Here is a 26,661-nt window from a genome sequence, read left to right as displayed (position 1 = left end):
ATCCACGGCTCTAGTTGAAGCGACGCAGTGCATATTTTAGCTTGGCAATCCACGACATTCTGCTTCACCATAAGTGGGGAACGCTAGAAACTTGCCTAGGACTACGACAAGACAATCATATTCAAGGAGGGCGCGAGATTATGTCGCGAGATTATGTAAGCAAATTTAAGCATGACAAGGCATGAGGACGATTGACTTGGAATCTAATACGGTTTTGACACGTTCTAACTTCGGAAATCGATGTAGATGCTAAACAACATGAATATAATGATACAAACCCCTCGACGGCCCCTACTAAAACGTTGCAAAGCAATTCTTTTACGTACATTCATCTATAATCCATATGCTAGGACTGACTTTTAGAACCGCAGTCACACTTGATAGCTTGCACCGGCTCCACAAATCTTCTCAACAACATGATGAAGTACATATGAGGAAACTACTGGACAAAAGAGAGTACATTCGCAGGCTACTTGACTTGAGTTGAACCTGAATAGTGAATGAAGCTACCCAAGAAAATGACTTGTGCGTCAAGGAACCAGGAATTTAATTTCACCTCATGGCTTGAGCAGAAGAGAGGGAGGACCGATTGCCCTCGAGCTCGATGCCACCGTCCAGAGTGATGCTCCCTCCCTTCAGGAAGCGTGAGTACCACTTGGCCGAGAGCTTCGGGTACCTTCTCAGCTCAGGGTCATCCAGGTCCACGTAGTACAGGCCGTAGCCTGACTGGTACCCGTCCAAGAGCTCGAACACATCTAGGAGGGACCATGTGAAGTAGCCTTTCACATTCGAGCCATTCCTTCACAGGCCAAAGGGAGGAAGAAAGGTCAGAAAAATATGCACATTTGAGTTGTGGGGTTACGGTGTTGAACTCAATGCATAGAGGATGTGTACCTCACTGTATCCAGCAGGACACTGATATGCTCTTGCAAACAATGAATTCTCGGCCAGTCCTCAAGCGTCGTGTTTCGCTGCATCCTTTGACCTGCAAAGAGACAACCAAAAGTTCCCGCTTGTGTAACCACATTCCACCAAAAGAATTGTAATCCAGAAACCTGAGTAGAATGTCGGAACAATATGATTTCTTATTCTTTCAGTAAGCGATGGCTTCGCCCTTTTCTCTCCATGGCTGACTCCTCTATCAAACCAGTCTCCTTGAACGATGCTTTGACAATATAATTTACGACATGTCTTGATTGAAGTTGATACTCTTGACTTAACCGTTTGCTTATTTATCTTTTACTTCAACTTATTGACTATGAAAAGAAAGATCTCATGGTCTGAACTAGTCTGCTCATATCGCATTCAAACATTAAGTTAGAAGCTGGAAGTCAACATCATATTTTAACTGCCCGCAGAGAGAGAGAGAGACCGTTTTCATGGATAAAAATGGGAGGGTTTCCATAATTTTGCTTGAATAACTCCAGCACGCCTTGGAGACCCCATGGAGTAAGTGGAAACTGAAACAAATGCGTCAGCAGTTTCACTTCTCAATAAAGTTAACTGATAGTTCACTGCATCGATTTAATCTTACCTCAAACGAAGGCAGAAATCTATTCATAAATGACATTGCATTTCCTTGCGTATCTGCCATGGATGAAAAAGTCAGCCACTAGACTCTTGAGTAGATAAAAAGTTTTCAATTTGTGGTAAGTAAAATGTTGATCAATAATCCTCAAGAAACATTGTGCTCAATTAAATGAGGTTTAGCATGCATAGATGGCCATTTATAACTAAACTGCAATGCTAAAAGCAATATGAGATTGAGATACTGTGTTTGGACAAAGTCGGCACTACGGGTGAAGATTGTATAGGTAAAAGAGCACGTACATTTCCACTCTACAGCCATGTCTGCCTTATAGTCCCTTGGTTCAATGCTCAGGCTTTCCGGATCGTCCTTGATATAGTTTGAGCTGTAGAAATTGACTGCAAAGAAATCAAATGAACCCTTGACCCTTTGAGATTCGAGAGCAGTGAAGGAAGGGAGCCTTGATCCTGCATTCTTCTTCATCACCTCAGGATAGTCCCCATACACCAGCGGTTCCACAAACCTGCAACAAAGATAAAACACCAAACTCAGTTTCAATTTCTACTGGATTATAACTTCAAACTGCTGGATCACTCTCCAGAAGAAAAACAAAGGTAAACCGTAGGGCAGGTTCACATTTACTTAACGAACTAGACATTCCTAAACAAAATTATCTATAGATAATTGTCGGTGATGCAACTGAGTGGTCAAACACCCATTTCAAGTTAGATTGATTTCTAGGAGAAGAAAATACAGATCACATGTGTATCGATCACTCACCAACCCAAGAAAAATTCATTGGACCTTTGAGCTGCAATGACGTCTTCCGTTTTGTTTGTGAAAGGAACAGAGTAGAAACTCAGAAGGTTAAGCCCTACGTATCCCTTCTGTATGTTCTGCATACACAGAAACGGCAAAACGGTTATTAGGCACGATATATTATCTGTTTTTACTTTGTTCTCCTTAACATTATGAGAGAAACAAAAGCTGTGATATGTTGCCACCATATAATGTCACATTGAATTACATTACATCATATAGGTTGAAATGGTTGAAACCAAAAGCAGGATTCTTCTACTGAGGTCAACTTAGGGGAAGTTCCCTAACATTAAATCAGTCAACCGTGCTTAAAAAAAAAAAAAACAAAAACACAAAAACTTTTACCTGGTATTTTTTCCGATACAGTCTGGTGGCTGATGCATGTGACATTAAGATATTGTGAGCTGCCATGTATGGTTCCAATGATGAATCTCCTCTGGTGCAGTTAAAGTATCCAAATGGAGAAGAACAACGATTTGGTGGCAGAAATCCAAGGTCATAACCAGCCATCGAGAAAATATTGGCCTCGTTGAAGGTTGTCCAGTATTTAACTCTGTCTCCGAATATTTTGAAACATGCATCTGCATATTCCACGAAATCTTTCCTGCATCAACATGAATCAGTCCAGTGATGATAACAATTCCTCTTACCGGCACTTGATATGATGGAGCTGTAATTGAAGGAAAAGGAAGAAAATAGAAAAACTTGATGGGACTAGCTATCATACACAATATTTCGACTTATCCATCCTCCATACTCATCTTCAAGAGCCTGTGGCAGATCAAAATGGTGTAGGGTCACGTGTGGTTCAATCCCTGCATGTGAAAATTAACTTGTTACTGTCCATTTGAGGTGGTTCTTTCTCTAATATACATGAAAATTGCATAAAAAATGGGGCATAAGATAACATTAGGATGCGTAGAATGAGCTTTGGCTATCACCATGGCTGATCAGTTCATTGATGAGGTTGTTGTAGTACTGCAATCCCTTTGGATTCACAGAGCCTCTCCCATCTGAAAGAAGAAATACGCTCAAATGGCAGAACAGATAAGAAACAGATGCACCATTTGGAATAGAAAAAGCTACAGTAAATGGGTGTTTGGTCATACTTGGAATGAGCCTCGACCATGAGATGGAAAACCGGTATGCATCTAAGCCCATTTCTGCCATCAATTGGACGTCTTCCTGCATCACATACATCAAATAGGATTGTGGGATGGTGGGTTAATCCAAAATGAAGTAAATCTAAGTTAGTTGTTTACCACTCATGATCACTATCTAACAGTAGTGAGAAAATACTAGGTATCAAATTTTAATGAGATGACTGGTAAGTACCTTGTATTTGTGATATTGATCACAGGCGATATCTCCATTTGCTCCGCCTGTAATCACTGCAAGATGGAAAACCAGATAATTAGCAAAATTAAAACCACAAAACCCATATATTATGCCGGCTTACTAATGAATTTTCAAGCATCTAGCAATGAAAACATAGAACCTGCTTACAGAATCATGACAACTATTTTACTTTTCACTGCTTTTAAATGCTTTAAGAATTTAGCTACTTTAGATGCCCATTGTTTTTCATAAGGACTTCGAAGTTTGGTCAGACTCCACCAAACTGAAGCACAAAAGTGAAGAAAATTCTTGTGCCCAAGACTCAACTTTTCTCAAGTCCCCAAAGACAGTCTACTACACGATTCCACTCCACTGTTCAGTGTAAAAACTTCAAAAACCAACCTGAAATGTTCTCGACTCCCTTAAAGCTGAGCTCAGTTGAGTACTTTTTCTTGAATAATCAAGAAATTTCTTTGATATAACAAAATATTACCAAATAGAGGGTTTTAGGCAATCTTCTGAGCCAAAGCTCTTGGCGCAATTAAATTTGGCAAACCCAAGATCGATTTTCAGACCCCAAGTTGATCATAACATTAACTTTGCAGCACTGTATTTCTCCTGGCCTCAGGAGGTCAGGAGTGAAAAACTTCACAACAAGATTCAAAAAATTCTCCTGCCCATAAAAAAATAAAGGCGGAGTAACCCAAATTGAAAAAAAAAAAACCAACATGCTTCTGTTGAAATTCATGTGACAGAAGATCATTATATGAAAATAACAGGAAAGAAACTAGCCTGAGTCAGAGTGGGCCCAGGTATCCATTATACTTGGAGTCCTGCCATCCTCATTTGCTGCTCCTTCGACCTTCAAAATTCCACAGCTTCAATCAAAACTCTCCCTCTCTCTCTCTCTCTCTCTCTCTCTCTCTCTACACGAAAACACACTCACTGAAACAGAGGGAGCAAGTACAGACCTGATAAGCTGACGTGCCGGCACCAAACACAAAGCCAGGAGGGAAGTCGTATCTGCTGAACTCATCAGCAGCAGAGACCGTCTCTGCTATCACCAGACCCACTACCACAAGCTGCAACAAGCACCCCAATTTCTTCATCATCTTCTCTGTCCTGTATCTGCGTCTTCTTCGGAGATCAGAGTCACACTTCACCACAGGCACATCTATCACGCTCGTGGTGCCTCTCCTCTGGTTATAACAGCTATCTTTCTTCTCTCTTTATGGAGATCTTGTGTTGTTGTGCAAAAGTGGAATTACCATAAAGTAAGAGGTCGAAAAGAGAAGTAACGGATTTGAATTGCAGGAATCACATCATTATCGTTCTAGAGTTTTATCGTCTCTTTCGTCATAAGGCCACGCTTGACTTGGGCGCCTTTGTTGCTATCAAGTCTCTTGCCTTCGAATTTTCGGCATCGCTTTCATTGGCTCCCTGCATATTTATTACGTAGCAACAATTTATCCGCCCGTCTCTTTCCGTTTGGACCGCAGTCGACTCTTTGGCGAAATCAAAGCCGTCCATCAAGTCGTCGGCAAGCCCGGAGGCGAATCCACGGCTCTCATTGAAGCAACGTCATGCATGCTTTTGCCCAGCAGCTTCGCCCACGTCCTTCCTCACCAGGAGCGTGGAATGCTAGAAACTGGCCAAAGAATACGACAAGACAATATTATTCAAAGAGGGTGAGCATGACAAGGCATAAGCAGGCTTAAAATCTAATGTGATTTGACAGTTTTTGACGCTTTCAATATTAAGATATCAAGATGACACGGAGAACTCAAGGGCAAGGGCCTTACTAAAATATTAAATATGAAAAAAGCAAACTCTTTATATAACTACCTATTCTCCCACGTCATTTGATCCTACAAGACAGTTTTGGAATATATTATATGATTAAGGTTATTGGTCGGGCATGGGTTACATGGCAAAATTATATCATGCGTTTATTAACCATCTATTAGGATGTGCTTACTGTAATTTGCAACTGCCCTTAACCCTCCACTCAAATCCGTCATTTAACAAATAATTTAAACAAACTCTGTGGAGAACGTATCTAGAAATGTAGGATACTTCTTTTTCTAAAAATATACCAGTTTTTTAAATAGAGGAGACCACTAGACTTGTTGCATTCAAAAAGCTACAAATTGCCCTGTTGGTGAAAAGCATCTTGATCAATCAAGATACGGGCAAATTGCAGTTGGAGTTCTATTTGCTGAAGGCCCACATAGAAAACTTGTGGTACACAGTATTGATTTTCTGCCAGACACCGATGATAATGTTCAGGATATTTTTAGCCTGAATTTTGTTCTTAGCAGCGTTTCCACCACACTGCAGAAAGGTGGACTTTTTAGAGAACATGTTGAGATTGCATCTCGAGTTTGAGCCCGTTTGGTGGACACCCGACACAATTTGACGAGTACTTCTCTGCCTTGCTTGTGCACATTGCAGTACAGAAATTTAGACACATCTCACCCTCTTTGGAATTTGTGTGTCGTGCATTGCGATGAATGATATCTTATTTTTAAGGTAGGATTATTGGTCCCTACTTTGATTTGAGAATCCAAATTGTGAAATTTAGAAACATCTCACCCTCTTTAGTTTAGTAGATTAAGTACGGATGGATGTGTGAGGCAATATGATTTCTTGCTCGACGAAGACAGCACAAAAGGATGAAAGATGGATTATTTATAGACTAAAGATGGATGTGCTATCTATAGTGAGTAGTTTCTTCTTCCCAACACTTTCTATTGAATTGAATTACTAAATACTTGTCAAGATTGTATTATAAATATAATTAGAGGTGACCATAGTTTTAGGATAAAATCAGAAATGGAGAATCGGATCCGCTAAAATCAATCTAGTTTCAAGTTTTAGCATATGCAAGATAGGCTCTAAGTTCTAAAAATTAACTAACCTATTCTGACGAGTAAGTTCCAAGATTCAAGTGGAACCTAAAATCTGGAATAAGTCTTTTTGTTTTTCTTGTTCTATGTTTTCGCACAATCCTATGGTATTCAGTAGCATCCAATAATGAGTGAATAATATGGAACGGCTAGCCACATATCTATAATTGAGATTTCTTATTTTATTAATATATTTATATTTTTTTGTGCTTAAATATGAGTTGTGGTCAGTAGATTGTAATAACAAATAATAGTCATTAGAGGTGATAATTCACTAAAAAATTTTAAATAAGAATACGGGCCAAACTTGAGTAGATCCCGGAACTTGTGACAACGCAAGTTCTAAGTTTCAGGTGGAACCTCCACCGATCCTGAAACTATCACCCCGGATACGACTAGGAATGTAGAGTTGCTGATAAGTACATAAGAAGAATATGATCTGCATAAGCAAGAAAAATTCGCGAAAGAGCAATTTCTCCTTCAGCAATCATGTATGAACTGATTTGGCTGATCATGTATAATAACAGATTATCTCACTTGAAGACTTCAGCAGATGAGTAAGTTGATGAGAAATTCCTCTCGAGTTCGATGAAGCCATCAGAGCCCACGATCCCTCCCTTCAGAAAGCGCGAGTACCACCGAGCTGAGAGCTTCGGGTATCTTCTCAGCTCAGGATCATCCAAGTCCACGTAGTACAGGCCGAAGCCCGCCTGGTAGCCATCCAACAGCTCGAGGAGATCTAGGAAAGACCACGTGAAGTAGCCTCGCACGTCCGATCCGTTCCTTCACGCACAACAAATCTCATCACACTCCACAAACTAATAAGCACATCGGCTGGTGTTAGATAAGATGATTTCATTTCAGGTCTACGGATGGCAGTTACCTCACGGAATCAAGCAAAGCACCGATATAGCCGTGCAAAGATTTCACCCTCGGCCAGTCTTCTAGGGTAGCATTCCTCAGCGTGCGTTGACCTGAGAAGAGGTGATGGCAGCTTAGAATGAGCTTATTCATGTGAACCTACAGTAGAAACTAGGGGGGGAGAGAGACAGAGAGAGAGACAGAGAGAGGGAGGGAGAGACCGTTTTCATGGATGAAAATAGGGGGATTCCCATAAGTTCGCTTGAAGTAGTCCAGGACACCTCGCAGACCCGATGGAATAACAGGAAACTGAAACCGCTTCACAAATCACTCTCTCTACAATAAAGCGAACAAGCCTATACAGACCCACAAATAAACTCTTACCTCGACCGAAGGAGATGATGTATTGTCCTGCACAACTGCCACATAAAACAAGGTCAGGTACAAGATATTGAACCGGATGATTAGTTTACTCAGTATCCCAAAGCTCGAGATTTTGAACATTGTTGAGGCACTGGTTAGACTTCTAGTTTGACGGTGGTTTAGCTTAGCATATATACTAGGGAGGTCTCAAAGAATTAGGATCCAGACAAGCAAGTGGAGACATGGGCTAACATCGGATGTCTTAAAAGAACACGTACATATCATCTCAACAGCTGTATCTGCATTGTAGTCCCTTGGATCCATCTTTAGGATTTCGGGATTGTCCTTGATGTGCAGTACACTGTAAAAATTGATTCCAAAGAAGTCAATTGAACCCTTGATTCTTTTGGATTCATGAGTCGTGAAGGAAGGGAGTCTTGATCCCACATTCTTCTTCATAACATCTGGATAGTCCCCATATACCAGGGGATCTGCAAACCTGCAATGGTGAGAAATAAAGAACCATGAAAGCTGATTGAGAATTAGATGATAAAATAGAGGTTCCTATCTAAAAGCTAGATACAAAAAAGTACCAGTATATAGATCATAGCAACGCAATGCAGAAGCTAGATAATGCTAAAAAAATGGTCATGGAGAGATGGACTTCACTTAGATTTGCTGCAACTCACCACCCCACATAAAAGTCATTGGCCCTTTGAGTCGCGATGACGTCTTCAGTTTTGTTTGTGAAAGGAATGAACCAGTAAGAGAAAAGGTTGAACCCAATGAATCCCTTCTGTTTGTCCTGCAACACAAAATAGAAGTATATGTATCTTAATTGCCATGGGTAATTCATTTGTTAATCGTCTAGTCCATGAAGATCTGTCCAAATTAAGAACAGAAAGACATTAGCTGTTCCAAAACAAAGCTGCTATGCAGCAGAGTATAGGAGACTTAGAGAAAGCTAAAGCAGGCAAGGGCAAGGAGCTTGTTGCTACAACACAAACCTTTAGGCGTCAGAAGCTTTTAGAAGGGTCTTTCGATTTTTAGTTTCCTTTAGTCAAGATCATTCCATTTATAAATTGACCAAACGTTGATATTTTAAGAATAATTGTTGTCCACGTTATATTATTAGTTAATGGTTTAATTATCAAAACGCTAAAAAGAAATCCATTGATTATGAGAAGGTGTGCCTCTTATGATTAGGTGCAACTCTTACAAAAAGAAAAAAAAGTGCTTTCATGTAAGGCACCTATTGAAGGCACTTATTGATAAGCCTATATAAAGAGTCCAGTTCTCTCTCTGCTATACATAAAATAAAATAAAATAAAATAAAAAAGTCCTATTATATCCCCCATCAGATAAAATACATTAAGACTAAAGTGGGTTAAGGGAGAGAAACCATATTTCTTCATTTTTCCTATTTCGGTGACAATCATTTACTCAAAGTTATTATCGTTATAGATAAAAGGTATGTCATCATCTCTCTTGTTGTGGAAAAGTTCATGAAGATCTAAGATTCTTTAATTTAGAATTTCTGTATAAAGAATTATATTATTGCTCACAGGTATACGAAAAACTAGAAGCTTTACCTGGTAAGTCTTCTTGTACAGTCTAGCAGCCGATGCGTGTGCTAACAGGATATTGTGGGCGGCCAGGTAAGGCTCAGTGGAAGAGTTGCCTTTGGAGCAGTTATGGTAATATCCAAATGGAAACGAGCAATGCATGGGCGGCAAAAAACCAATGTTGTAACCTGCCAGCACAAAAACATTGGCCTCATTGAAAGTCGTCCAGTATTTGACTCTATCCCCGAACATTCTGAAGCATACATCAGCATAATCCGTGAAGTCTTTCCTGCATCAACAAACATTTATCCAGCAGCATTGAACTAACTTGCACTTCCATCATCAGGTGACTCAAACAATCAACCAGAGGGAAGGAAAAGGAATCCACCAGGACCAAAAATCTTACACTATCTTTTGGTCTATCCATCCTCCATACTCATCTTCAAGAGCCTGCGGCAGATCCACATGATGTAGTGTCACATGGGGTTGAATGCCTGTTAATCACAAACAATCATATTACCCCTCATATTATCTTCTTTCCATCACACTTCAGAGATATCTACCTCTTATATTAAAGGAAAAATGCTTTAAAAATGGGAAATGAACAGTAATTTAATCTGTAACGAGCAAATGATGATGACCTTTTCTAATTAATTCGTCGATGAGGTTGTTGTAGTACTGCAAGCCCTTTGGATTGATAGATCCTCTTCCATCTATGAGTAGAACAGGAAACACAATGGATATAACATCCGAAAAAAGCTCTTTTTTCTTCAGAATATAAGTGCAACATGATTGATCATACTTGGAATGAGCCTTGACCATGAGATGGAAAATCTGTACCCGTTTAAGCCAGTCTCCACCATGAGTTGGACATCTTCCTGCATTGCATTTATTGGATATAAATCAAGATAATCACTTAACAATCATCAAATAATGTCCTCATTGGATATTTAGTTACTTGTGACCATCTAGTTGACAGCAGAAAAATGAATAGAACATGGTTCACTAAAATGATGATTACACCTGTAGCTGAGGCCTTATGAGCATAAACCATTGACTGAGGGTAGTCCTGAGTACCTTATATTTGTGATACTGATCACATGCAACATCGCCGGTGGCTCCATCCATTATTCCTGAAGTTTTGAGGGGAAATCAAACATTCAAGTCGGAAGGTGAAAATAACGATGCAGCATATGTTAGGTACTTGTAAGATCTGCTGTTTCTCTTGTTTACGAGCTTTCAGTAACCAAACTTACTGCTTTTCCAGACAGATAAAGATTTGTTTACATTTTTCCTCATCTTTGTACGAGCAAATATTTAACTAGGCTGAAATTTCAGTTTCCTCACTGCCCTCCTTTATCTGAAAAATACAAATTCGACCATAGGCCAGGTTCAGTGAAAAGATATACTCGGATTTCTAAGCACCAAATCACTCTCGGCATGGTCCTTTCTCAGAGCTTACCGTTGGATTGAAAGGGTCGGACGGGAATCAGGTATATCTCGTGAAAAAGGTATATCACGTGAAAAAGGCTCTCTTATAAGTAAGTGTAGAAAATCACACAGATAAACACGTCAAAGAACCTGGCCCCTACCCGTTGAAGATTTGAAAATGCTTGAAGAATTCCAAGAAATTTCTCTAAAAATATGATCATGCTTATCAGGAAGCAGATAGGGATTACTTACCTGAATGGGCAAAGGTGTCAAATATACTTGGAGTCCTCCCATCTTGGTCTGCCGCACCTTCAACCTTGAAAAAGGAAAAGAGGGAACGATATTGAACGATAACGCAAACAAGTGCCGAAAATTTACATAAACAAAGGGATGGCACAGAGAATCGGGGATTCAAGATTAAAGACTCAATTGCTTTTGAGAGAGAGAGAGAGAGAGATTGAAGACCCACTTGATAAGCTGAAGTGCCTGCACCAAACACAAAACCAGGAGGGAAGTCATGCCTACTGTATTTATCTGCACCAGAAACTGCAACCACCAAACTCACTACCAAAAGCTTCAAGAGACGCACTTTCTTCAACATTTTTTCCCCTAAATGATCGCGTGTTGTCCTCTCGCGTAAACAGAGCAAGTTCCCTATCTGGGTCTCTCTCAAAAAAGCACACGGGCCTATGTTGCCACTCATATTTGCTACGCTTATCATCTCAAGGTTTCATTTTTCTTCCTTTTTTTAATGAAGAAAACACAGATATTGGAGGAATTTGGCGTATTCTTGTCAGAAAGCAGGCCACATTTTATTGGGACCTTTTGGCCAAAGCTTTGAAGTACTTTGCTTTTTTGTGTATGACTCTCATTAGTTACATGCAACTAATGTGAATTCCTTGTCTGGTCCACCATGTATGTCAGTGGATAGCATTCCGGGTAATCTCAGCCAACCGCAAAAGGAAGTTTGGTTGCCATACATTGCAACACACAAATCTGTGCATAAAATTCCAATCATGTGAAATTCCAAAACCCCGCTAAATGCTTGCCCGCAATAAATAACTCGCAGTATATCACATAGACATTTAATTTTCAGTAAGTGTTTTAATGTTGCAGTAAATGTCTCTCTAATGGGAAGTCCAGTCATGGACCTAAGCTCCCAAAACAATTTGTGTATCCGATCCAAGAAATAGGTTTTTCCTAATCATGCAAAGAAATCGGCAGATTGGATTTGCAAGGAACATGAGGAGCACAGCAGAACATGTCAGCAGCGAGACCATAATTTTCTCAAAAGCTTATTAAGAACAGCATCAGTTTAACTTGAATGTTCTGTGATGAATCTTGAAGAACTTGAAGATTATATATAATCTGCTTTTTGATTTTGAAACAAAAGGAGAGAAAAGATCGAACAATCTGAACAAGACTTGAGAGACCCACATTTTGGTTCTGTACTTAGACCGCACAATATGGTGGGTCAAGTCATAAACCACCAATGTAACTAACTTTTTGAAGTTGCTTTTCTACTTTTATCTGCTGAATGGCATGAGAAAGTGTGTAGCTTTTTCACTTCTTTGTTGATGAAACAGTTTTTGCATACTGACATAGCAGATTATGAATTCATTTATACATACGAATCATATACTAGAGTAAGATCATCTTAATAGTCCTAAAGCATCTGTGTACGATGATGCTCTGTAGTTCTGTGACCATCTATCTCGTTATGCCGGTTGCCTCGATGGCTGCTTCGTTGTCTGGAGTTTCTCTAACGTGGATAGGACTTCGGTCATGTGCGGTCTATTCTTGGGATCTGTATGGAGGCATTGCAGTGCGAGAGCAGCCGCGCCTTGAGCTTCCTTCTTGAAGTATTGGCCTCCCAACCTCAAGTCCATGATTCTCAACACTCGTCTTGTGTCATTTAGAAACGGCTTCGCCCACTCCACGAGGGTCTCGTCCACAAACCCACCTCTCTCATCTTCCATTGCCCGCCTTCCCGTGAGCAATTCTAGCAAGACAACGCCGAAGCTGTAAACGTCGCTCTTTGGGGTCAAGTGACCTGTAATTTAAAATTGGTTAGCCGAGGTAACAGCTCATAGTTTTTGAGGCATCTGCTTTTCATCTCGACATAACTGAAGAAAGTCTCATGCACAAGGTTACTTAAGAGAATCGAGCAATTGTGGTCTGCAGAACAAAGAATTTGAATCATGGTCTGAGGAGTAAAGACGCCTATCTGGAAATCGAAGTATACAATGGTCGGCAGATCGTTTGGCCTCAGTTTCTTATTCCACTTGGAGGCAACAAAGGAACCTCGAAATTTGTGTTCTGTATAAAAAAAAAATATTACGACAATTGAAAAAACCTGTCGGTTCCCGCTGTTATCCATCACTTGTTGTTTGTAAGAAGGCCATAGCAACGTTCATATGCAACTGAGATAGATTGGCTTTTGGCATCAGATGGATCTCTCAAAATGAATGAACTGATATGGAAGTATACAGAATAGCAGGGATTTGAAGTGTATTTTTTTTTTTTTTTTTTTTGGGTCAGAATTGAAGTGTATTAAACAAGAGAAATGAATGAAGAAAGTCAGCTACTAATATAACAAATTCAAAGGGTGCGGTCGGTTGCTCAACATCGCTTTCGATGATAAGATCACAAATCACTTATATGATGGAAAAGGATTTTGACCTGTCGCAACATATTCAGGTGCCGCGTAACCCCGAGTTCCCACCACTCGGGTGGAAACGTGGGTTTCATCTCCGCTAGGGCCATCCCTTGCCAAGCCAAAATCTGAAAGTTTCGCAGTGAAATCCTGCACACACGTAGCTACTCAAGTACTGCATGAAAGATCAAATCCATATCCTAGATCTACAGTAGAATAAATCAAAATTTTCACCAATGAACCATACCGAGTCAAGCAGAATATTTGATGCCTTCAAGTCACGGAAAATTACATTTGCAGCTAAACTATGTAAGAAGGACAATCCACGGGCAACACCAATCGCAATATTCATCCGCGCAGACCAAACCATAGGTTGAACACCTTCTGCACTAAAACAAAAGGCAAATCCCTTGAGAAATACTGCTTCTAGCATAAGATACATTACCACCGGAACTGAACTTCGCAAAAGTAGGCTTTTCTTTTAACCCAGCAGAAGAAAGTAATTTGGGGCAGAGTGATGCCGTCAATGTTGTTGGATAACATAGGTTTTCTGAACATTCAGCTCGATAATACCCACGGAGCCATACAAACTGCTGTGAGCCACATGCACCAGATTATGTCGTCAATTGGCAGAATCACTGCTAGAAATCCTACTCAATTGCCCTTCCTTACGAGTTTTGTCAATGCATCTCTTCTATGGAGTTTTTGAAGTCACGAGAGGAATGACTTCATACAGCATTTGGTAAATAGTATCAACATTCTTGATCACACTAATAAGCTAATTATCCAGGATGGTTGGGAAGACTAACAGGACTATTCTGCAGTGTTACCTCCCAACTCCCCTTACTAAGCACCCCAAGCCCCCAATCAGGAGACAACAAACAATAATACAAACTACATCCGTTGTGCAAGAGTTCATAATTGAAAAGCAGGTCGCAGATTTTTTTCCCTTTTTTAAAAATATATATGTAATTAAAATTTTGTTTCTTGCTTGCTAAAAAAATGTATGGACAACAAACTTATCTATATGTTCTAGCTCTTGTGGCTGCTGACTCCCATGGGCATTGCTCTTGAGCACAATGAGAGTGGACGCCAATTCTCATGACTTGACCACATGGATCATACTAGAGAACTAATGGTAGTGACATTTTCATGGATTTTGCCTTCCGCATTAATGAAATATTTTTAGAATCTTTGATCATGAAAAACAGTGCAATATACAAACCAGCATACGGTAAGCACTAGCTGATGGAAAAAGAACTTACTTCTGAATAAATGGTTCTCCAAACTCCCCTTTGGCATGAATTCATAAACAAGAAGTCTATTGTCTGCCTCTGAACAATAGCCAATGAGTTTTACAAGATTTTCATGGTGAAGCTGACCTAAGTAGTTGACCTCAGCCTGTAAAGTTGGATGTCAAATTTACTAAATAGCATAACAAAACGCTATAGCAACAAAAGAAATCTTAAAACAAGATTTGAAAAAATGGAAATACATACAAGCCACTCCTTATGGCCTTGGAAGCTCTCTGGCTTGAGTTTCTTGATAGCCACCACAATGCCGCTTCCTGGTTTAGTGGGGACTAATGTGCTCTCATCGATCCATCCCTTGAAGACAAACCCGAAACCTCCCTCCCCAATTAGACTCTCTGAGCGAAAATTCTTGGTGGCATTCTTTAAATCGCTGAAGCTGAAAGACTTCAGATTGATAGAGGCAGATGAAATGGCTTCGGATATAACAGGAGAAATTTCTGGATTTGCGGAAGTCGGTCCCTTGTCATGAGGAGCTGAGGCCGAATCCAGTTTACTTTTGCTCCGAGAATTCGCACGTTCTGGATGAGAGGTGGTACAAAGCGAGCTATGGTAAATGTTCTCAGCATCAGCGAAGACAAAGTGAACACCCAAAGAAGGAAGGGAAGCAGAAAAAACAGGACACGCAAATGATTCACTGACAGATGTAAAGAAAATGTAAATCATATGCACATATTTAGGACTTTCCAATGGAAACCTTGCTTCTCTGTTCAGCTGATAAAATTCTTACATGAAATCGAGAGAACATCATAAATACTAAAGCTCAACTTCAGAGAACTGCGAATACACAAAAGACGAAGCAGGGAAGGTAAGAACAGAGGAAGAAGCATGATCACTTACAATATGAGAAACAATGAATAGAACAGCCTAGTTTCTTGCCAATAGTCAACAGAAAACATTTTCCATTTATTAATTGATCCATGCAACACAGCCCAACGAGAATGGAAGCACATCATGAATGATAGCATTTCCAGAGAAAGAATCAGAGGAGGAGGAGGAGGAGGCTGACCTGAGAACTTGTTGGACGATGCATGAGCACACTTTGCAGGTTTCCTCCAGCAATTTCCCATATGCGGTACTGGAGGCTCTTTTCTCGGCAGATGTCTCAAGACCCACTTCAAACGGATGTCCGTAAAGCCAAAAATTTTAAGATAGATTCAATCTAGACTTCAAGAAGGTCTGCTAAATGTGCCCATCTGAGGTGAAGGTCAATGTGAATATGGAGGAGCATAGGTAGCAGCTAGTCAAGATGGAATTTTCCCATAAATTAAAATAGCCTTTTCGCTTGCGGAATTGGTACTTTGTTTTGGTCCCACTTTTGATTTTAGTACCCTGGCAGTAGATAAGACAGACATAATTTCCTTTCACACCGAAGAGGTTGACCAGCTCTCTCTCTCTCTCTCTCTCTCTCTCTCTCTGAACATGGCAACTATTATATGGTCGCGATATCCTTATTCGTTCAACCTAAGGAAGAGGAAATTTCAAAGCTCGGGAGGCAGGGGAGAAGGGTGATATCGCAGACAGGAAAGAGTCAATCCCCACTCTGTTGGTGGTGTCTGACACGTAAAGTTCATTACAGCTTTGACTTGCATGGCCTGAGTAAATATACTTGCACTTACGGTGATCGTGAAAGACGCAAAAAAGAAACATCGGCTTTTCCCGGTCGCGTTCGATGCTGCGTAATCCATCCCACGTCGTGGCTTCGAGCCGAGCACAATCCTCTATTGCAGTGTCCCAACTTCAAAGATTAAAACACTAACTGGCCCTGATATGAGGTCTCTGTTATACCGTGACATGCCAAAGTGCGAAGATCGCATTCGCTGCTTAAGGGTTGAGACCATTGATGTCCTCATCACGAGATGGGACATAATATTCAATGGAGTCTGTCTGACCTTGGTCAAAAGAGAACTGGAAGTCTTCCTCACCTAAAAGCTTAAAAGCTTTTCACCCACTAAAGATCTAAAAGGGAAAGCATAGTTTGGACCACATGCATAATTAGGTTTTGATACTCTCCTTTTCGTTCTAGTTTTGCATGATTGATTGGTTTCTATAGTTGATCGAAAGAGACGCAAGTTGCGCCTTGGTCAGGGCGTTTCTATATGTTGCCGTGCTTTTCCCTCAATCACCAAATGAAATTTTTGGAGTCGCTTCATTCAATGTGATAACTCCGAACTTCAACAGCGAATTCTAGTCTTAGCATGCCGAATCTAGAACAACTATTGCGAGTTTTAAACCAGAATTCTACTATACGAGATTCTCTTTTACTTAAACATTTCAAGAACATGCAACTCTTTTATCTCTAACATTTCCAAAAGAGTTCACTCACAAAATGGAGTCCCTTCCGCGGGGTATAAACATCATACACGATTTTCCCTTGGCCTCAGGTAAGGAAGACAAGAACAAATAATATAATGAACAGAATTAACAAGAACAGTATCATCATAAATTGCCCCTTTGCCCCAGCCTTCTTCATGACCATGGCCACTTTCTTCTGCAAAAGGTAATAACGTGGGGTTAAAATAAGTGAGTAGTCATCATTCCCTGCGTAAAACCCGCGTATATTATAGAAAAATTAAATTCAGGAAAAGAAGCTCCAACTCAAACCTAACTCACGGAGACGATCATACCTGGACAAAATCCAGACGATTTGATGTACCCTCCATTTCAGTGCCCAAGTCATCAATAATCCGGTCCTGAAGAGCCATAGACTGGATATCTTAGTATACTACCAATCAAAGAAACTTAAACTGGCTAACATTTGAAGAGAAAAAGCAACTACTAACAGCCGTGAAAACGAGACACAAATTTGCGTGTAATTGTTAAAACACATGAAAGAATCAGCAAAGGCTTTTCTTGTGAAAAAGAAGAATGATGGACCTGGGCAAGAAGCTCATCGTGAATGGTAAGCCCAATTCCTCCTATTCGCTCAACACTTGCACTCAGTTCATCCAATTCCTCATCCTGCCGCCTACAAGAGCAAGAAAAAGAAACAACAGCGTGTGACATAAGTAAACTTTCTTAAGCTGTCATTATTTCAGGAAGACCAAACACTAAGGATGCGCATGACAAAATTTCTGGAATAGAAATTGATTTCTGACTAGAAATTGAGAAATTAAAAATTTTAGCTTCTAATTTCTTCTTCAAATCTATTTCTGGAATAGATCAAATTACGTTACCAAACAAATTTCTGTTTCAAATTTATTCCAGAAAACAGAGAAACAAATAAATAGAGAAGTAGAAATTTTATCATGCACGTAAACATAAGATGACTAACACAAGGAGAATGTGCGACACCAAAACAAGCCTCCAGATGATAGAGAAAAAGGTGAGTTGAGAATGTCTGATGCCAGAGGAGATTTTTAGGTGTTTCAGGAGGACTATGTCACCCCTTCAAGCAACCAATCACAGAGCACAAAATGCTATATTTATTATCTTATTCACCAACATTTTGTAGTCCTTTATTGGTTGGATGGGCAGATGTCATGGTCCTCCAAGAGGATCTAAAACCTTCTCCTACCCTTGTTAGTAAACGCTGAGGACTAATGAGTGGAAATGCTAACTCAATGGTGTGAAAATGTCGACGGTGACAACCACAGGTATCATCCTTGTCTGCCCCCAACGGCATCTTCTATAAAATCATTCCATCTACACAGTTTGCAAGCCAGTTCACCATTATGACCAACTAACATTCCTCTTCTTCTTCTTTTTCCTGTAGTTAGATGGAGTAACTAAAAAGTTACTTGCATTAAATACTTTTAAAACAGATATCATTTCCTGATGGCGTAGTTGCCAAATGCATATCACCAGTAGGGTGAGATTTAGAAGAATCCAATAAAAAGGCTGGTGCAGGTTTTTGTTGTACCCCATGGCATGAAAAGATTTTTATCGACAGTTTTTATTTAAGTTAGCAGAAATGACGGAGCAGCAAAGATTTTGATGATGTGAAACTGCAAGGTTTTGGCTGGTAATCTTGATTAATATACCTATCTGATGCCAAAAGGCTTGACATTTGGTCAATAAACTGATAGACAAACCAATAAATATCTGAAGCAGATCTCTTGCTGACCCAATAAATTTTTTGTCAGAACTTGAGAAGCGAAGAAAACAAGAACATACTTTATGAGAAGCATCTGCCTGTCAGATTCCGATGCTATAAAATCATCGTTATCTCGAGAAACATATTGATCAGATCTATTTGGCAGGTTGGAATCTGGAAGCCTCAATAGTTCTCGGCGCATCCCATTAGCAGTGCTCAAGCTGTTATCTTTTCCCACTATCACAGCCTTTTTCACAGCTCCAACCTGTAAGGAAGTTCAGCATTTAGGGAGAGCAGCAGAAGCTGAAACACCAACCCATTACAGGAGATCTCCACATACTTTGCTAGTTGACAAAAGCAGAAGTATTTCCTAATGTATATTTTACTAGAGCCCTCGTGTTATAAAGCCAGTATGCTCTTTAGACCATTTTCAAAAGAGAGCGCGAACTGGATGGACATATTATCTACATCCTGCCTCAGAATTGTTGCAGACAGCTTCATAGAACAAACCTGAGCTCGAGCAGTGGAGGTCCACCTCCTTCGTTTATCAAGCTCAACTTCATTAATTCCATAAAGAGCAGGATCTTTCACAGCAACAGCAACTGTTTTGTCCAACTCATCCACCTTCATTTAGAGACAATAATCTCGTGACTTATAGAAAATTTAGGTGATCAAAGAAAAAGAAGAAGATGTGCTCTTAGCCATTCACGACGCAAGAAAAAAGGAAGGAAAATATGCACCCAAAAGAGAGGTGCAACCAATTTGCTTTTGCAAGACCTTTTTTATGATGCTTGATGTAAATAATAGCAGAGATGATATTTTACAACCAAGTAAAGCAAACAGCAAAAGAAGAGCAACAAGCATACGTACCTGCCACTCAATGCTCTCACAATTAGCCAATAGCTCCTTGGTAAGATGTGCACGCTCTCCATTATCCAGAGGTACACGTTCCCAGTGGTGAAAAGTAGATTGCAACTTATCAATCTATCCAAACAGAAGATCAAGTCATCATTTACTAAGGATATCCAACTAAGTCTCTACCGCTACTATGCTATGTGAAAACGACTTCAACAGTCACTCTATATAAGCAAAGGACTCCACTAAGTCTCCTTATGCTATGTGTGTAAGGCTGTTTGGATTTCATTAACGTAGGAAAGCAAGAGAGTAAAAGAATATCAGGGTATTTTAAGTTCGAACTAGTTAAACGTTCATTGACTAAAGGTGGATAACAGGTCCATTAGAAGGTAGCCAAAAGTATCGCACGTGGATAATAACCAGACTTACAGATTCTTGAACCTCCTCTTTCACGATGTAAAATGGATCTTGAGCGGAAGACATCTTGTAGAAAACTGGCAAGATTTTATCCTGTACACGAGCAAAGTAAAAACCATTTTACCATCCGAAGCACACGAGCATCAATCGACCCCAAAACAACACGCATGCCCAACCTTATAATCCACGCACCGCATCACACCGCTTTACATGCAAAATATGTACCAGTACTGCCTAGATTGGACAATGGACATCGCCTAAACGTTTCCATTTCTAACACCATTCCCGCCAATCTAGCATTTATCAACTACGAAGCCAATGCAGCAGCCAAAATGTTCAGTTATAAACGACTTCGCTGCTAGATTTGGCTCGATCCCTTTACAAACTTCAATCTCCACTATCGAAATAAGAAAGGGATCTAGCCAAACACAGTAACGAGAACTTTCTACTTCGCTAAAGCAACATCCAAGAAGCTCGACCTCACTCCCATGCCCAGATCAAGATCTCTCGCGTCAATTCCACACCGCCCGACAACAATTTCGACACCGCGCAATCCAATCACGAATCGAAATCGAGGAAATAACAAATTCCGCTCCCCCGATCCGTCGCCCGCGCATCATCTCACCGAAATCGCGCCCTCGCGACTGGACATCCCGGCAACTCCGCGCGGGGGAAAACCCGACCGAAAAGCCGCACGAGTGCTGACGAGGTATGCGTACCTGAACCGCTGACCGCCGGCGCTCCTGACCGTCCGGCGGAGATCCGGCCGCCGGGGGAGTTCTCTCGATTGGACCGAGGAAAACGGCGTCCGGCGAGGCCTTCCTTGGCGGACGGGCACCGGAGAAATTCCAAGCTCGAGCACGGCGATCGATCGATGGATCGATCGAGTCAGGCCATCATGCAGGCAGGACGGGATCGAGTTTGTTGGTGGGCGTTTCTCTGGAATTACTGGGCCTCGCGAAGAAACAGTGTTTTTCCAACGAATGAATTCATTGTCACCGACCAAAAAAAAAAAAAAAAAAAAAGAATTCATTGTCTTTTTCGACCCAAAAAAAAAATTCCATTGTCTTTTTTTTTTCAGATTAAAAAACATAATCATTGGCCAAAGAAAAATAAAATTTTATTTTCTTTGACAAAATAAAATTATACGACTATAATTTTAACGGAAAATGCTTGAAATTCTCTAAAACATATGGATATACTTGAAATTTTCTAAAACATGTGGATATAATTATGTAATTCCGTATATAGCATTTTTTTTTTATGATTCTTCGAAAGTTAGATAATATTTCAGATTTTGGCGAGGAAAATAATAAATAAAATTCAGCAAGAATATGAAATTTGTTTTGGATAAGCATATCTTGAGCTTTTGTGTGTTTCACTTTAGCAACTTACTCATCATTTATTGGTATTTCCTTAGATAAACTCTCGCTGCTGTCTAGATCGATTTGTTTACATATATCACATGTAAAAAAATTGATGGATGGCTAAATTGTTTTGCTAAATGTAACTTTTATCTTTACTCTTGCACAAGTTCAATAATATTTGTACTTACCTAGTTTCATGATTAGCACCTCATCTTTACCGAGCTTCTCTCAATTTTGGTCATCACCACCAGCATCATCGACTATTCTCAAGTCACCACTTGTCATAACCATCGTCATGACCATCCCACGTCAAGTTGCCAACATTTATCCCTTGCGCCTTAAGTGAACACCGATAATAAACATTATTGTCGTCTTATCAACTCTATATCGGTTAATATCTAGACAAAAATTTCTTTTTCGGCATGCTTTAAATTCGGACTAAAATTCGAAGTCACAGAGATAAACATAAGTAAAGAAAAAAAGGAAATTTGAAGTATTTCGATTGTCATCTCCACCGGTGAAGAAATCTTTGGATGGTTGCTTTCTTTTGAAGGAATAGGAAGTGTCCAAGTAGCCCTTGAACCATCTTGGCCCAATCCACCATCGATATATGACTCGCTGCCTCTTTTGCTGTGATTGGGCCCTTTTTGGAGGTGACACCAGATTCAAATTCTGTGCACTTCTCATCAGAACCTTTTGCCGATCATATCAGTTTGTTTTCCTTTTTTTGCCGATCATATAAGATGCGTGGTTTAAAAAATAATAAATAATAATAAAAATAAAAATAATAATATAAAATAAAATAAAATTGGAGTAAGAGGTGCAGGGGGTGATACGAGCCATCGATTCAAATTCTGTGCATCTTCTCATCAGAACGGGCGGGCGAGGGGCCGGGCGAGCTCGATCTCGCCTGATCCGGCGAGGCCGAGCTCGCCCGGCCGGCGAGGCTTGCCGAGCGAGCTCGCCGGGGCCGACGAGCCTCGGGGGCCGACGAGCCTCGCCATGGTCGGGGCGAGGCCGCCGACCAAAAAAAAAAAAAAGGAAAAAGAAATAAGAAAATAAGAAAGAAAATGAAAAAATATTAAAAAATAAAAAATTATACAAAATAATAATAATACAAAATAAATGCGTGGTTTTAAAAATAATAATATAAAATTAAATAAAATCGGAGTAAGAGGTGCAGAGGGGCGACTAGCGCAAGACCGCTTTGCACGTTATTTTAAAGGTTTCTTATCCGTTACGAAATGTACAGCTTGGACCGTAATATCATAAGTCAATAAGCATCTCCACATGAGGTAACATATGCTTAAGGCACGAACTGCTCGGATGTTCACTCACAAAAATGACTTGAACTTGTGACCTCATCTAAGACAATTTGATCAATTAACCACTAGGCTACCATGCTTAATTGTATTAGATTTATTTGTTTCCTACCCAAAAGAAGGAGCTTCTTTTCTTCTTCTTTTTTCACGAACCTTAATTTCATGGCCCCGGTGCATCTTGACTATTGGAAGGCTCGTAAAATCTAATATTTCTGATGAATCGGAAGCGTTTATCCATTTCACATAACAAAAAAATCGAGAGAAGGACAAGATAATTTATGTGGCTAACAGTTACGTCCTCTCACAATGACCTCTAGAAAAAACAAGTCAATTAGTTACAAGGTAGCATGTGTTTAAGGCACAAGCCGCTCGGGTATTCTCTCACGAAAGTGGCTTGAACTTACGACCTCATGTAAGACAATTTGATCCATTTCCCACAAGGCTATCATGCTTAATTGCATTAGATATATCTTTCTTGTACCCAAACAAGGAGCTTCCTTTTTCTTTTCTTTTTTTTGAACCTTGATTTCATGGCCCCAGTGCATATTGACTTTCGAAAGGCTCGTGCAATCTAATAATTATGATGGACCGGAAGCATTTATCCATTTCACAAAACAAAAATTTCAAAGAGGGACCAGATAATTTATGTGGCTGACAGCAACGTCCTCTCAAAATGGCTCGTGGACTAGAAAATTATACAATTACGCATATAGCATTTTTTTTATGAATCTTCGAAAGTTAGATAATATTTCAGATTTCGGTGAGGAAAATAATAAACAAATTTTGACGAGAATATTAGATTTGTTTTGGATAAGCATGTCTTGAGCTTTCATGTGTTTCGCTTTAGCAACTTACTCATCATTGATTGGTATTTCCTTGGATAAACTCTCATTGCTGTCTAGATCGATTTGTTTACATATATTACTTGTAAAAAAATTGATGGATGGCTAAATTATTTTGCTAAATGTAAATTTTATCTTTACTCTTTCACAAGTTCAATAATATTTTTACTTTCCTAGTTTCATGATTACCACCTCACTTTTACCGAGCTTCTCTCGACTTTGGTCGTCGCCACCAGCATCATTGTTATTCTCAAGTCACCACTTGTTGTAACCACCGTCATGACCATCCCACGTCAAGTTGCCAACATTTGTTTCTGCCCCTCAAGCAAACACCGATAGTAAACATCATTGCCATCTTGTGGGTCTATATTGGTGAATGTGTTCATCGACAAAAATTTATTTTTTGGATCGCTTTAAATTCGGAATAAAATTCGAAGTCATGCAGATAAACATAAGTAAAGAAAAAAAGAAATTTGAAGTATTTCGATCGTCATCTCCACCGGTGAAGAAATGTTTGGATGGTCACTTGCTTTTGAAGGAATGCGAAGTTTCCAAGTAGCCCTTGAACCACTGTGGCCCAATCCACCATCGATATATGACTCGCTAGCCCTTTTGCTGTGATTAGGCCTTTTTCGGAGGTGATGCTAGATTCAACTCCGGTATGCTTCAGCTGCGCAGGACAACGCTTATTGGCTGGGGAGTTTTTTTTTCAGAAATAGTTATTTTCTATTTCTTTTATGGGGAATAATTTCGAGTAAAATAAGATACTTGGTAACTATACAAAATTTATACTTCGGAAATAGAAAAAAAAAATGCGTTTGGTACAAAATAAATTTTTTTAATATTTATTCGTATTTTTTTTTGCTCACGGATCACCAACCACCAATCGTCGGCCCGTTGCCGCTGTCGTCTCCCACCATCGCCGCCGCACGACATTTAGGCTACCGCGTCGGTCGCCTCCGTCATCATTGTTGCACGACCGCCGACTACCGCCGGTCGCCTCCCGCCGCCGTTGCATAGCCCATGGCGATCGGCAGTGAAGGTCGGCTGCTAGTGGGTGTGCAGCGGTGACAACGGCGACCAGCGACGGCTCCGAGTGGGCGGAGGTGGTGGTAGCAAGAGAGAGGAACAAAAGAAAAATAAAAAAGAAAATTTGCTTATTTCTAGAAATTCTTCCTAGGAACCAGGAGCTACTTTTTTTTTTTTTTTCTTGTTTCTATCCCAAAACTATTTAGGGAACAAAAAAAAAAAAAAAGAAATTGTTCCGATAACAAAAATTTTACCAAACAGATTTTTGTTCTTTTTTGTTATGGGGAGAAAAAAAATAGAAATTTGGAGAAACAAAAACATTGTCATGCAAACCTTTCTCAATCAAATTTTTTGCCGATCATATAAGATGCATAATTTAAAGGAAAAAAAAAATTGAAGTAAGAGGTGCAAAGAGGCGACTAGCACAGGACCCCTTTGCACGTTATCATAAAGGTCTCGTACCCATTACAAAATATTCGATTTAGACTATAACAAAAAAAATTAAAAAGTCTCTTCACACGAGATAACACGTGCTTAAAGCACAAGCCGCTCGAATGTTCACTCACTAAAGTGACTTGAACTTACAACCTCATGTCAGGCAATTTGACCCATTTACCACAAGCTACCATACTTAATTGTATTATATATTTTTGTCTTGTACCCATAGAAAGGCTTTTTTCCCGCAAACATTAATTTCACAAGCCTGGTGCATCTTGACTAAGCCTGACTAATAATTCCGATGGAAGCATTTATCCATTTCACACAACAAAAATCTCAGAGAAGGACAATATCATTTATGTGGCTGGCAATTACGTCCTCTCATAATGACCCGTGAAAAAACAAACCAATCGGAGGAGAAATTTTTAAATTCAAATTTCGGCTGGGATGTATCTCGAGTAGTTGGTAACATTGATTGATCGCATTACGTCAAAATCTTTATCGTGGCGAAAGGGGCAAGAGAAGCGGCCGGAAGAATAATTTCCAAAGGTAGGCCAAATAGACCCTGACGCGAGTTCTCAAAGACTTTTAAGAAGAGGCCCAGCTTCATCTTTTCTCGCCAAAAAGCCCCCCACTTATAGTTATGGCGATTCAATGCTTGCAATGTCCAATGATTTTGTTCAATTGCAACTACTTTTTTTTCCTTCTTTTGATTTTTCGACAGCGACTGCAACAGCACCGACGATTCTAACAGATGTAAACATCGACAATAAAAGCACCGTAGCTCCTTAAGCTTCTCTAAACTGTTCGATCTAATCTTCAAACTTCTCTTTTTATGCAATTGAGTCCTTAAAGTGAATGTTTTTTTTAATTCAAATTGATCCTTCCATTCAAACAACGATAGAGATGCCTACGTGGCACATGGTCACCACATCAGCGCGGATTGGCAATTTGATGCTTATGTGTAATTTCCTTTACTACTAACCAGATAAAAGTTAGAAAATTAAGGGTTAATTTGTTTTGCTAAAAGTAAATTATCTGAAAAACATTTTTTATTATGTCGCTCAGAATAATTAGTCAATAAAAAATCAATTCATCATGGACAACAATTTATACGTAAATATATTTTCATTTTAAGAGAAATATGAATAATGAAAATAAAAGCTCGTAGAGAGAGAGAGAGGAAAGAGGAGGGTGCAAGAAGTGTCGGCGGCGGTGGCAATGGCAGCACCACAGAACCGGAGGGCCATCAAGCCTTTGGCGTCGCCATCGGAAATTACGAGTCTTTTACCTTCATTCATATCAAAAATCAACCGTACAAGATATTTTGAAACATTCCGCCTCATGTCGGACGAAAGTACAGTACCGAGATACGAAGGCCATGCCGTGGCCACAAGATCGCTCCCACTCATTCCAATTCAATTATTCATCACAACTCTAGACAAAAAAAAAAAAAAAAAAAAAGGAAAGAGAAAACAAAAAATACAGAGGAAGGAGCAATCCGAGGACAAAGATCGGCCGACCTTAAACGCGAAAATGCGCAAAACCCGCAAAAGGCCAACGTAGGCGACGGTT

General features: G+C 39.9%; 4 protein-coding genes across 7 annotated transcripts; all 4 read right to left on the bottom strand.

Annotated features, from left to right (window-relative positions):
- Window positions 1-191: 191 nt before the first annotated feature.
- LOC104421430 (beta-glucosidase 11) lies at window positions 192-5,018 on the bottom strand. The gene is made up of 13 exons (XM_010033373.3): window positions 4,657-5,018; window positions 4,478-4,547; window positions 3,683-3,738; window positions 3,457-3,532; window positions 3,289-3,360; window positions 3,075-3,162; window positions 2,693-2,951; window positions 2,309-2,424; window positions 1,831-2,051; window positions 1,535-1,587; window positions 1,373-1,460; window positions 895-985; window positions 192-799 (listed from the first exon to the last, which is right to left on the bottom strand). The coding sequence occupies exons 1-13, from the start codon at window positions 4,795-4,797 to the stop codon at window positions 553-555; spliced, it is 1,578 nt and encodes a 525-aa protein (XP_010031675.2). The 5' UTR covers window positions 4,798-5,018; the 3' UTR covers window positions 192-552.
- A 293-nt stretch (window positions 5,019-5,311) lies between these two features.
- LOC104421431 (beta-glucosidase 11) lies at window positions 5,312-11,533 on the bottom strand. Of its 4 annotated transcripts, XM_039303702.1 has the most exons (15): window positions 11,380-11,530; window positions 11,284-11,300; window positions 11,067-11,130; window positions 10,461-10,516; window positions 10,186-10,261; window positions 10,025-10,096; window positions 9,790-9,877; window positions 9,411-9,672; window positions 8,508-8,623; window positions 8,097-8,317; window positions 7,840-7,874; window positions 7,677-7,764; window positions 7,478-7,568; window positions 7,132-7,377; window positions 6,830-7,033 (listed from the first exon to the last, which is right to left on the bottom strand). In XM_039303702.1, exons 4-15 carry the CDS (start codon window positions 10,509-10,511, stop codon window positions 6,937-6,939), a joined length of 1,443 nt encoding a protein of 480 aa, XP_039159636.1. In that variant the 5' UTR covers window positions 10,512-10,516; window positions 11,067-11,130; window positions 11,284-11,300; window positions 11,380-11,530; the 3' UTR covers window positions 6,830-6,936. The 4 variants fall into 4 exon arrangements, with proteins under 4 accessions (XP_039159635.1, XP_039159636.1, XP_039159634.1 ...); XM_039303701.1 differs by lacking the exon at window positions 6,830-7,033 and adding an exon at window positions 5,312-5,333 and having other exon boundaries at window positions 11,284-11,532; XM_039303700.1 differs by having other exon boundaries at window positions 11,284-11,533.
- Window positions 11,534-12,352: 819 nt separating this feature from the next.
- LOC104421423 (probable serine/threonine-protein kinase PBL2) lies at window positions 12,353-16,038 on the bottom strand. The gene is made up of 6 exons (XM_010033365.3): window positions 15,790-16,038; window positions 14,970-15,301; window positions 14,736-14,871; window positions 13,718-13,854; window positions 13,497-13,620; window positions 12,353-12,867 (listed from the first exon to the last, which is right to left on the bottom strand). Exons 1-6 carry the CDS (start codon window positions 15,848-15,850, stop codon window positions 12,533-12,535), a joined length of 1,125 nt encoding a protein of 374 aa, XP_010031667.1. The 5' UTR covers window positions 15,851-16,038; the 3' UTR covers window positions 12,353-12,532.
- A 1,001-nt stretch (window positions 16,039-17,039) lies between these two features.
- On the bottom strand, window positions 17,040-21,056 carry LOC104421422 (syntaxin-61). The gene is made up of 8 exons (XM_010033364.3): window positions 20,808-21,056; window positions 20,101-20,181; window positions 19,687-19,800; window positions 19,327-19,440; window positions 18,897-19,081; window positions 17,658-17,748; window positions 17,408-17,473; window positions 17,040-17,271 (listed from the first exon to the last, which is right to left on the bottom strand). The coding sequence occupies exons 2-8, from the start codon at window positions 20,152-20,154 to the stop codon at window positions 17,161-17,163; spliced, it is 735 nt and encodes a 244-aa protein (XP_010031666.2). The 5' UTR covers window positions 20,155-20,181; window positions 20,808-21,056; the 3' UTR covers window positions 17,040-17,160.
- Window positions 21,057-26,661: the final 5,605 nt, after the last annotated feature.

This window comes from Eucalyptus grandis, chromosome 10 (assembly GCF_016545825.1).
Source record: "Eucalyptus grandis isolate ANBG69807.140 chromosome 10, ASM1654582v1, whole genome shotgun sequence".
NCBI classification, from domain to species: domain Eukaryota; kingdom Viridiplantae; phylum Streptophyta; class Magnoliopsida; order Myrtales; family Myrtaceae; genus Eucalyptus; species Eucalyptus grandis.
This window is presented reverse-complemented; position numbering and strand designations above follow the sequence as displayed.